Source organism: Bubalus bubalis, chromosome 3 (assembly GCF_019923935.1).
Source record: "Bubalus bubalis isolate 160015118507 breed Murrah chromosome 3, NDDB_SH_1, whole genome shotgun sequence".
NCBI classification, from domain to species: domain Eukaryota; kingdom Metazoa; phylum Chordata; class Mammalia; order Artiodactyla; family Bovidae; genus Bubalus; species Bubalus bubalis.
In genome coordinates, this window is record NC_059159.1 from 85827603 (window position 1) to 85840254 (window position 12652).

The window sequence follows — 12652 nt, forward strand, 5'->3', positions numbered from 1 at the left end:
GGTGGCCAAATTATTGGAGTTTCGCTTCAAAATCAGTCCTTCCAATGAACACCCAGGACTGATCTCCTTTAGGATGAACTGGTTGGATCTCCTTGCAGTCCAAGGGGCTCTCAAGAGTCTTCTCCAACACCACAGTTCAAAAGCATCAATTCTTCGGTGCTCAACTTTCTTTATAGTCCAATTCTCACATCCTTACATGACTACTGGAAAAACAACAGCCTTGACTAGACGGACCTTTGTTGGCAAAGAAATGCCTCTGTTTTTTAATATGCTGTCTAGGTTCGTCATAACTTTACTTCCAAGGAGTAAGAGTCTTTTAATTTCACGGCTGCAATCACCATCTGCAGTGATTTTGGAGCCCAAAAAAATAAAGTCTGACACTGTTTCCACTGTTTCCCCATCTATTTCCCATGAAGTGATGGGACAGGATGCCATAATCTTAGTTTTCTGAATGTTGAGCTTTAAGCCAACTTTTTCACTCTCCTCTTTCACTTTCATCAAGAGGCTCTTTAGTTTTTCTTCACTTTCTGCCATAAGGGCAGTGTCATCTGCATATCTGAGGTTACTGGTATTTCTCCCAGCAACCTTGATTCCAGCTTGTGCTTCCTCCAGCACAGCATTTCTCCTGATGTACTCTGCATATAAGTTAAATAAGCAGGGTGACAATATACAGCCTTGATGTACTCCTTTTCCTATTTGGAACCAGTCTGTTGTTCCATGTCCAGATCTAACTGTTGCTTCCTGACCTGCATACAGGTTTCTCAAGAGGCAGGTCAGGTGGTCGGGTATTCCCATCTCTTTCAGAATTTTCCAGTTTATAAATAGTTTTCCAATAAACTGTGGAAACTCCCTATGGCCAAGATCTATTTGCTAGTGGCAGGAGTGATGCTCTGCTCCATTCCTGCTTGTCCTCTTGACAACAAAAATATCTTCATACATTTGAGACAGATGAAAACAATCCCCTCTCAGTCATGCCTAGACCACAGACACGACTTCAAGTTTCCTTGGAGAAGAGAGAATATCACCCCAATCCAGATGACTCAAGGCACCTGTTATCACCAACAGGCGCTCCAGCAGATCTTCGACCTCTTCACCACGGGGAGTAGCTGTGCTACTTGGAACAGCGCCCTCCTCGACAAACTACTCCAGCCTGGGTCAGAGCCTGGAACAGCTGGAAGAAGTGACTCTGGGTTGTCCCGATTTGGGAATTGCTGTCCGGAAGTATTTCCAAGGAATCCATCCCTACCTGAAGGAAAAGGAATACGGCCCCTGTGCCTGGGAGGTTGTCAGAGTGGAAACTGAAAAGTGCCTTTCCCTCATGTAAGAATCCTCAAGAAACGTCAACAGATACAATGAAAATTATACTTGTGACAACTCTCTACTCAATCAGATTGTTTTCTTAACTCTCCAAAGTGATCTGGACTTCCGTTTGCTTACAAGCTGAAAAATATCTGGAATAAAAATCCTAGTTTTACAAAAACATTTAGACAGAAAAACAAAGTCTCTTTTCTAAAATAAACAATTTTATAACATAATGTAAAAGATCTTTATGTATTTGGGGGTATTCACTATTTTCAACATCTGAAGTTTACTTTTTTATGGAAGTTTTTAGGAGAGTATATTGTTAAAGGTATTTGTCAGTTAACCTAATGTTTAGCCTCTGTAACAGGTAAACAGAAACTCAGGTCAGGAATTTGATTCTAAAGAAAACCGTTCTTTCCTTCTTTGAAGAGCACAATGCAGGCCTTCTTGATCAAGTGAATATTCTAGTTTGCTCTTCTCCAAAAAGTGAGTCAGGGAAATGGGTCCCTTTGTTTTGCAATTTTTCCATCATTAACACATGACTTGAATTTTGTCTGTAGTACTTGAGTCTATTCTCCTTGAAGGCAAAGGGAAAAGATTAGTGGATCACATGGGATGTTTCCAAGGGCCAGGGCTACACAGGGGTAATAGCACTTCTGCTCATATTACCCGGCCCGGACTTATCCTCATGGGAGTCTCATTGCAAGGAAATTTGGAAATAATTGGATGATTAAGACAGAAGGAGACAAGTTCAGTGCACAAGACCATGTTTTCATTTTTGCACTATTTGTCCTAATGGAGCTCTGGGTGGGTGTGCAAGGGGAAAACCAATGTTCTTGCTTGCACACAGTCTGATTTAAACTCTTATTTCACAGTTTCAGCTTGGGGAAGACGACAGAGCTGTCACTCAGAGTTCACAGGATCATAGACTATTTGAAAGAAGCATTCAGGTTGAGTCCCAAAGGCATAGGCCAATGAGGAAAACATCTACAAGTGTAGACAAAGTGTTTCCTTACTGCCTGAGGGAGACAAGGAAAGAGTGATCAGGCAGCCCCTTGCAAGCACTTGAGAATCACTGAACGAAAAGTGGACACTGAGTCCTCCACTCACCATACCTTCCAAATATTGAAAATGCAAACTTGAATAAAATATTTCTGCAAATGATCTTTAAAAAGTATCTCACACAATATTTCATCATATCTTCCCTTGGAGAAACATGAAGAATCTCTAAATTATTGTGTTCTCACATCATATATATCTAATAGATATTGGGTTTATTGTTTCTCCTATCATTACCACCCTTGTGAATTGATGTTACTTGAATATTGATTGAGCTCAAGAAATGTTTCAGCCCAGACTAGACTTTGAGAAAACGGCGTTCAGTAAGATAATTTCTCTCCCTTCAGAAATTTTACAGACTCTGGAGGTATTCTGAGGATAAAACAGGGCATGTAATATCTTACGATTCAAGCTTCTTCAACAAAATAGCATAGACTGGGTAGTTTGCAAAGACCAGAAATGTATTACTCAAAGTTAGTTCTCGAGTCTGGATATCCAAGAACTGTGTGTCAGCTTGGTCCAGTCGTGGTCAGAGCCTGCTTCAGGTCTTACATTGCAGAGTTCTCTCATATCATCATAGGGCAGGAGAGGGACTAGTTTTTATCCACCTCTTTTATAAGGGCACTATTTCCTTCTGTGAGGCCTCCATCCTCACACCCTAATCACTTCCCAAAAGGTCTGTCACCTGATATCATTACTTTGGGGTTTACGACCTCATGATATGACTTTGGTGGGGTCCTAACCATTCAGAACATAAAGGTCTTTAAAGTCTACATGCTTGGCATGTAGAAGGAAGAAAATAGTCACACACACTGAGCAAAAAAGAATGAGCAGGTTAGTAGGCAAAATAAGGAGACCAGGGATTCAGATCCAAACTCTAGATTTTCAACCTGTTGTAAGGCTTTAATTATTACATGTCAAAAACTGGAAGCGAAACTAAAATGAAGCTCACCAGCCATGCAATGGAATAAAATAAGAGCATGGAAATGATCATTCATCATTCCTTGTGAGGAGTCTCTGAAGTATCTCAGGTCAGATCAGATCAGATCAGATCAGTCGCTCAGTCATGTCCGACTCTTTGTGACCCCATGAATCGCAAGCCTCCCTGTCCATCACCAACTCCCAGAGTTCACCCAGACTCATGTCCATTGAGTCAGTGATGCCATCCAGCCATCTCATCCTCTGTCGTCTCCTTCTCCTCCTGCCCCCAATCCCTCCCAGCATCAGAGTCTTTTCCAATGAGTCAACTCCTCATGAGGTGGCCAAAGTACTGGAGTTTCAGCTTTAGCATCATTCCTTCCAAAGAAATCCCAGGGCTGATGCCCTTCAGAATAGACTGGTTGGATCTCCTTGCAGTCCAAAGGACTCTCAAGAGTCTTCTCCAACACCACAGTTCAAAACCATCAGTTCTTCGGCGCTCAACCTTCTTCACAGTCCAACTCTCACATCCATACGTGACCACAGGAAAAACCATAGCCTTGACTAGATGAACCTTTGTTGGCAAAGTAATGTCTCTGCTTTTGAATATGCTATCTAGGTTGGTCATAACTTTCCTTCCAAGGAGTAAGCATCTTTTAATTTCATGGCTGCAGTCACCATCTGTAGTGATTTTGGAGCCCAGAAAAATAAAGTCTGACCCTGTTTCCACTGTTTCCCCATCTATTTCCCATGAAGTGGTGGGACCGGATGCCACAATCTTCATTTTCTGAATGTTGAGCTTTAAGCCAACTTTTTCACTCTCCACTTTCACTTTCATCAAGAGGCTTTTGAGTTCCTCTTCACTTTCTGCCATAAGGGTGGTGTCATCTGCATATCTGAGGTTATTGATATTTCTCCTGGCAATCTTGATTCCAGTTTGTGTTTCTTCCAGTCCAGCGTTTCTCATGATGTACTCTGCATGTAAGTTAAATAAACAGGGTGACAATATACAGCCTTGATGAACTCCTTTTCCTATTTGGAACTAGTCTGTTGTTCCATGTCCAGTTCTAACTGTTGCTTCCTGACCTGTGTAGTAGTAATTGCCATGTTGGTAAACATCCACCAGAGAGTATTGTGGTAAACTGCCTGCTCATTGCTGTGAGCTATGAGCATCAGGGAGAGTTTGAGTTCAGATACATGGCTCTGTGTACAACACCCAGCATGTTCTTTTCTGTCAGGACCTCAGTTCAGTTCAGTCGTTCAGTCACTGGTGACTCTCTACGACCCCTGAACTGCAGCATACCAGGCTTCCCTGTCTATCACCAACTCCCAGAGCTTGCTTAAACTCATGTCCATTGAGTCAGTGATGCCATCCAACCATCACATCCTCTGTCGTCCCCTTCTCCCCCTGCCTTCAATCATTCCCAGCATCAGGGTCTTTTCCAATGAGTCAGTTCTTCACAACAGGTGGCCAAAGAATTGGAATTTCAGCATCAGTCCTTCTATTGCATATTGAGGACTAATTTCCTTCAGGATGGACTGGTTTGTTCTCCTTGGGATCCAAGGGATTCTCAAGAGTCTTCTCCAACACCACAGTTCAAAAGCATCAATTCTTTGGCACTCAGCTTTCTGGTCCAGCTCTCACATCCATACATGACTACTAGAAAAACCATAGCTTTGACCATACAGAACTTTAGGCCCAAGTAACAGCTCTGCTTTTTAATATGCTGTCTAGCGGAGAAGGCAATGGCACCCCACTCCAGTACTCTCGCCTGGAAAATCCCATGGACGGAGGAGCCTAGTGGGCTGCAGTCCATGGGGTTGCTAAGAGTCGGACACGACTGAGCGACTTCCCTTTCACTTTTCACTTTCATGCATTGGAGAAGGAAATGGCAACCCACTCCAGTGTTCTTGCCTGGAGAATCCCAGGGACGGTAGAGCCTGGTGGGCTGCTGTCTCTGGGGTCGCACAGAGTCGGACACAACTGAAGCGACTTAGCAGCAGCAGCAGCAGATTGGTCATGGCTTTTCCTCCAAAGAGCGAGTGTCTTTTAGTTTCATGTCTGCAGTTACCATCTGCAATGATTTTGGAGCCCAAGAAAATAAAATCTGTCACTCTTTCTTTTGTTTCCCCATCTATTTGCCATGAAGCAATGGTACAGGAATCATGTTCTTAATTTTTTGAATGTTTTAAGTTTTCAGCCAGCTTTTTCACTCTCCTCTTTCACTTTCATCAAGAGGCTCTTTAGCTCCTCTTCCCTTTCTTGCCTTAAGGGTGGTGTCATCTGCATATCTGGTTATTGATATTTCTCCTGGCAATCTTGATTCCAGTTTCTGCTTCATCCAGCCCAGCATCTCACATGATGTACTCTGGATATAAGTTAAATAAGCAGGGTGACAGTATACAGTCTTGGTGTACTCTTTTCCCACTTTGGAACCAGTCCATTGTTCCATGTCCGGTTCTAACTGTTGCTTCTTGACCTGCATACAGGTTTCTCACGAGGCAGGTAAGGTGGCCTGGTATTCCTCTCTCTTGAAGCATTTTCCACAGTTTGTTGTGATTCTAAGGTCAAAGGCTTTAGCCCAGTCAATGCAGTAGAAGTAGATGTCTTCTGGAATCATGACCTAGTTGAGGACAATTAGGGGTGAGGCATCATCCTGAGTTTAACATATGCTATGCTATGCTAAGTCACTTCAGTCGTGTCTGACTCTGTGTGACCCCAGAGACGGTAGCCTACCAGGCTCCCCCGTCCCTGGGATTCTCCAGGCAAGAACACTGGAGTGGGTTGCCATTTCCTTCTCCAATGCATGAAAGGGAAAAGTGAAAGTGAAGTCACCTAGTCGTGTCTGACTCTTAGTGACCCTATGGACTGCAGCCTACCAGGCTCCTCTGTCCGTGGGATTTTCCAGGCAAGAATACTGGAGTGGGGTGCCATTGCCTTCTCTGGAGTTTAACATAGTGCTGGGTAAAGGCTGCAAAATGTGTTGCACTTGCTACTTGAACCCCCAGACCACATGTGCCTTCAAGGAAGGAGACTCCTAGTGGTTTTAGCAACAAACTCAGTATGACTGGTACCAGCAGGAATAGAGTGGAAATACCAGATGCTGTCTATTATAATTCCAGGAAATAAGGTCCAGATGAAGAAAAATAGCTGGGTCACTTGTAAATGCCTTCCAGTAGTAGGAGGAAATCTGAGAAACTGCTTCAGCTACAATTACTTGTTGAGGAGTTCCCTGATGGTGCAGTGAAGAAGAATCTTTCCTCAGGAGAGACAGATTCAATCCCTGGTACAGGAAGTGTCCACCTGCCACGGAACAACTAAGACAGTGCTCCACTGTTACTGAGACCCTGCTCTAGAGCCCACACGCTGCAAGTCCTGAAGCCTGCATGCTAGAGCCTGAGGAGGACCGCACAGCAAGTAAACTGGGTACTGCGAGGAACAGCGATCCCCACTGGCCACAACCGACGAAAGTCCAGGCAAGCAGTGAAGACCCAGTGCATCCAGAAGTGAATAAATAAGTAAATAACCACAAAACAACTTGTTGAGCGATTACACTGGGCCTGGTACAGAGGATACCACAGAGAAGAAGACAGAGTTCAGTCACTACAGAGCTGATTTGCCAAAGATGGTCACTTACCTCTTATTTGAAGTTTGGAACATAAGGGGACAAGACAACATAAAATCCACTGCAAAATCAAAAGAATTCAGGAGCAAAGCCAAAAGTTAAATCTTCCCATGAAATAATCAACATTTACCCCATTCTGAATTAATTACAAAGATGATTTCCTTTTATTTGAAAACAATAGACTTGGATTGGAACTTGAAGGTCATTTGGGAAATCTGAAATTTAATGCAAAGGAACAGAGAGAAAGATTCACATGGATGGTGATTCCTAAATCATGGTTTCTCACTGGGGATAATGCTACTTCCACGCATGCAGACATTAGTTTTCTGGAATATGAACAAATCTTGTCATTACAATGATTAATTATTACACGTCAAAGCTCAACCTGATACAAGAAAATCTAACCCTTAGTATTTATTTCTGTCTTTGGCCTTTCTTGTGTATCATACATAAGAGAAGCAGTGAGATAGAGTTTATGGAATATAAACAAATTGTATACAAGATCAGTGGTACAACCTAAGGTAACTGGAGGACTTTCCATCATTTGCTTGATCTCAAAGTCATATTGTGAGAATTTCCCTTTCTGTACTTCTGAGAAACCATTGTCCGTCTCATGCATGTTGCTTATGTTTGAAGGTCAGTGTGATTTGGGGTCCAGAAATTAAATAAAAATGGAAAATTTATTTGTAAATAAAATACAAAAAATATTATCATTTCTTACAAAATTCTACAAAGATGGTTCAATATGTCAAAGTATTAAAGAGAAAAAATGTTGATAATATCCAGATGAATATCTAGCAGGCAGTAAAACTAAAAATTATTTTCTGACATGAAGAAAATTCAATGATAAATACTTTGAATATTAAAGAACTATTTTTAAGTTATTCAATGATTTGAGCAGCTTTGAATGACTTTTAAGTAGTCTATATCTTGGTATTATTAAAAGTATTTATGTAAATTTTATTTCAATATGTAATTGGATACATATCTACTTATAAAAGTAAACATATGACATTAAAAATCACTCTGAAAACTGAGTTTATAAAGAAAAAAAAATTCAGTAGCTTTTAAATTTAAATTATAGCTTAAATTTTTATGTAATTCTAAACTACACTGAATACAAAGAGTAAGATTTACACCTCTTTTTTTATGTACAGAGAAAAGATATTCATAGAGTACATAAATACATACACAGTATATCTGTGTTATCAAAATTTCACAGTGCAGGGCAATTAGGAAAAAATATCTAAAAGGCTCTGTGGGCAGAAGAAAGAAGAGAAACATGAAAAAAAAAAATGATTGGGTAGTGCTGCCCTAACCCACTGGAGAGTGCAAACTGAAAAGCAAAAACAAAAGTAGAAAATAAGAGGGAACTTTCAGAAAGTGGAAACCATTGGCTCCTATTTAAGACACAGGCCTGAAGGAAGGTCTTCAGAGAATCTAGAGAGCAGGTTCACTGAGTCACCCACCGCCCCAGGCCACAAGCATCTGCAAGGTCCCTGATGGCCCCAGCCTTGTCCTTCCTCCTGGTCCTGCTGCTGCTCAGCTGCAACGCCATCTGCTCTCTGGGCTGCCACCTGCCTCACACCCACAGCCTGGCCAACAGGAGGGTCCTGACACTCCTGCAACAACTGAGGAGGGTCTCCCCTTCCTCCTGCCTGCAGGACAGAAATGACTTCGCATTCCCCCAGGAGGAGCTGGGTGGCAGCCAGTTGCAGAAGGCTGAAGCCATCTCTGTGCTCCACGAGGTGACCCAGCACACCTTCCAGCTCTTCAGCACAGAGGGCTTGGCCACCACATGGGACGAGAGCCTCTTGGACAAGCTCCGCGCTGCACTGGATCAGCAGCTCACTGACCTGCAAGCCTGTCTGAGGCAGGAGGAGGGGCTGCGAGGGGCTCCCCTGCTCAAGGAGGACTCCAGCCTGGCTGTGAGGAAATACTTCCACAGACTCACTCTCTATCTGCGAGAGAAGAGACACAGCCCTTGTGCCTGGGAGGTTGTCAGAGCACAAGTCATGAGAGCCTTCTCTTCCTCAACAAACTTGCAGGAGAGATTCAGGAGAAAGGACTGACACACACCTGGGTCAACATGGAAATCATTCTCACGGACCAACAGACCACACTTCCTCCTGCGCTGCCATGTGGAAGACTCTCATTTCTGCTGTCATCATGCCCTGAATTGATTCAATTTGTCAAAGGTTTTCAGGAATATTAAAGGATATCATGTTCTACTCTACAGGAACTACTCCCTCACAGATACTCAAGCTGATCTATCTACTTATTTATCTACATGGACATTTATCTACTTTAATATTTATTTATCTATTTATATTTACTTAAATTATTTTGTTCATATAATATTATGTATATATACTTAAGGGAAAATACATATTTTGTATTTAGTCAGCTTATAATTTTTCTTATTCATTAAATTATTACTATTAAAAAACATCCTTTGCTTTTTTCTTTAAAAAAGCTACAAAAAGCTGAATGCACAACTTGATTAAAGAATTTATTTTACAAGTCCTTGACCCATTTTTTTGATACGCAGATTCGAATGAAAAATACACTTCCTTTAGCCAGGTTCTGTGTTGCCCTCAAGACCTAGATATAAACATAACTAATTCAATCATTTTTGTAACTTTGATTTTTTTTAAAAGGAAATTATATATCAAATCAATAATTAGTTAATTCATATTAAAATGTTAACTATTTAAAAAATAGTACTAATTAGTAGCAGAAATGAATATCAGTTAGGTTGAATTCTACAATAAAAGGAGAAAATTGGAATACTGCCAGTAGAATATGGACAAAGCTGTGAGAGATATAAAAAGTTAACTACTATAGGAGTAATTAGTGAAACGTTGTTGTTGAATCACGCAAAGACGCTGGGATTCTTGGCCCCTGGAGGAGAATTCAATCCGGGGCCAGAGATGCGGCTTGATCACGCAGAGCTTTTGTGTAATAAAGTTTTATTAAAGTATAAAGGAGATAGAGAAAGCTTCTGACATAGGCATCAGAAGGGGGCAGAAAGAGCACCCCCCTGCTAGTCTTCAGCTGGATGTTATATAGTCACTAGCAGTCTGTTAATGAAAGGAATGTCTTAAAACTCAGAATGGCACCAGGCCCCTCACCCATAAGATGCATTTGGGGATAATCTTGGCACCAAATGGTTCATCCTGGGCCATAAAATGATTAACTTAAATCTTGAAGAAGGGCAGATCACCATACAAATAGTTTTATTTGCATAGATTAGGGGAACAATATCTGAGTATAACATACTGGTTTGTCAAGTAGGTTCTGAGCCAAGAGGCAGAACCGACTTGAAGACAGAGTTTGGGGTAAATGTATAGTACATTAGCATAGCTTAAGACAAACATTTCCATAAGAAAAAGGCATTGGTTATCTCTAAGTTTGAGAATAGTTAACTTCAGGTGAAACCAGATGTCATTATGGCAACACAGTATTTTAAGAGAAACCTCCTTTTAAATTTGTATAGAGAAGGAAAAAATATCGCTAGTTTGTTTCCTCCTGCCGCTTAAGAGAGAGAAAAATGTCTGACACGTGCAGGCTATTTCCTCCGTTTGGAGACCCCTGGCCTTCCTGCCTGTTACCCTCTTATTAGTAAACATATCAGTGCAAATGTCCATAGGATATTGGAGATGGAAATTTACAAGCAATTCCATTAAATATAAAGCATGGAACAGAAAAACTGATCAAATGGGAAAAGAGTATAAAATGAGAAAAGGACTTAAAATTGAGTCCTATGACCTCAACCTTAAAAGGGAGGGAGCACCACAAAGGATTCTTGGCAACTGAAAAATACTGGCAACCTGACTGCCGGGAGTTCAGTTTTTTGGGTGGACTTACTGAGGATTCTAGCCAAGAGGACAGACTCTACTCAGCTCTGAGGAACTGCTTCAAGGTTTTAGAGGGGGTCAGTATATAAATGTGATTGTGCTAAAGGGGTTACATGCCATCACTTGGTAAGAAAGTGGCTGAGAGTCAGTAGAAACAGATATCTCCATGAATGATTTTAGTGCTCTTCTACCTATGAGAAGTTGCAAAAACTGGGTTCATAACTTTTTCTCAGGAAAATTGTCTAACTCTCTGCTGGTCTGTTGTGTTAGTTTCCCAGAGCACAGAGTGCCTCTTTCCTGATCTCCATCCTGAACTTCTATCAGAGCCTGCTGGAGACCAGGGAACACAATGGGTAGTGACTTCATTCCCACTTGTTTACTTGTTGGGAACAAGATGCCAAGTGACATTTTAGCTGTCATCTCGAAGGAGAAAAGTCAGAGTTCATGTGGCCAGAAATTGATGCTCTTCCTTTGTTCTTAAACTTACGAGAAAAGTCCAGAATTTAAAATACAAAGATCCCAGGGCTCAGCTCTTATAGGGTTAATAAAGTTATTTTACTATATCTCATTGAAGAAATCACTCATAAAATCTTAGATTTACCACCTCATGGCTTGCAGGACCTCATTTTTCATACCAGGGACTGAATCCAGGTCACAGTGAGAAGGGCCAGATCCTGACCTGTAGGAAAGTCCCTCATTTATTTTTATTTTTCAATTAGCAGAAAAATCTATTCCCCTCTAACTACTTAATAGCAATTTTGTCTATTTTGATTAGACCTTAAAGAGATTTCTCTAGACTTAAGACCACCTCCCTTATTGCCCTACAAAGCCATTTAGCATTTGCAAGGGATTTAAGGGCTTTTGTCATCTCATTCTCCTCCTTCAATTTATTTTGTTGGTTTCCCATTATCATGTTCATTTGAACCCTTCACTCTTTTTAATGGGCTTGTTCAGACAAATCATTGTAAAGCTCCTTAGGTGTACCTTTGTATTTGGTACATTGGGAATAGTTCAATGCTCCAGATTGATATTTCTCTCCAGTTGTATAAATGCTGTGATCCAAATAGGGTTAATGAGAGAACTGAGTTAATATTTTAAAGAGCTTAAAATGGCAAGTCCATTAGTAGCAAACAAAATTCAGTTACTACTTTTTAATATTATGATTACAATTACCCAGATTAACAAAAGGATCTTTGGAATTATCTGATTCCCTTTTATTTAATTCTAGCTTTCACAAAGCATCTTCTCATTGTTGAGTGGATTTATCACCAGGACCGATGCTCAAAAAGGCTGGTCTCCACGATTCTGCCACAGAGTTAGTGTTATACCAACTAAGGTTCCGCTTATCAATTTCATATGAGCTGATGGGTGTGACTTCATTCTCTCCTAAAACTGATCTTACATGGATTAAATGAAAGAAAAATGAGGTAACTAATCCTGCAAAGCAAAGGGCAGTCAACTGACCCAGAACTTTTCCTTCATTGAGTTTCTGGCAGACGCAGCTGTGTCCCAGCCTTTCTGTTGTTCATACTGGCCCCATCCTTCCCCTGTGTCTCAGCATGTCCCCAGCTGTGCTGCACTGAAGTTTGCTAACTCAGAAAACGTCATTGTGTCAGGGGAAAGCCACTTCCCTTTTTTCATATTCATGACGTTCAGATTTACATTTGCTTTCTTTTTGCCTACATTTGTTTTCTCATCTCGAATTTTACTTTCTAGGAAAGTTGCAAAGAAAAACAAAAAAATCTAAAGTCTTGAAAATGATAGAGATACAGCCCCTCTGGCTTTCTTTACTTCCTTTTATTGTTCTCACCTCATCATGAATTAGGACTAGAGCAGGGGCAGTGAGACTAATCTTGTCCAGTATGTCAATATAAATTAAAACAACTT

General features: G+C 41.0%; 1 protein-coding gene across 1 annotated transcript; it reads left to right on the forward strand.

Moving 5' to 3' along the window:
• Positions 1 to 8307: 8307 nt before the first annotated feature.
• On the forward strand, positions 8308 to 9038 carry LOC112583548 (interferon alpha-H-like). Its single transcript, XM_025279289.3, has one exon. It carries the CDS (start codon positions 8408 to 8410, stop codon positions 8975 to 8977), a length of 570 nt encoding a protein of 189 aa, XP_025135074.3. The 5' UTR covers positions 8308 to 8407; the 3' UTR covers positions 8978 to 9038.
• Positions 9039 to 12652: the final 3614 nt, after the last annotated feature.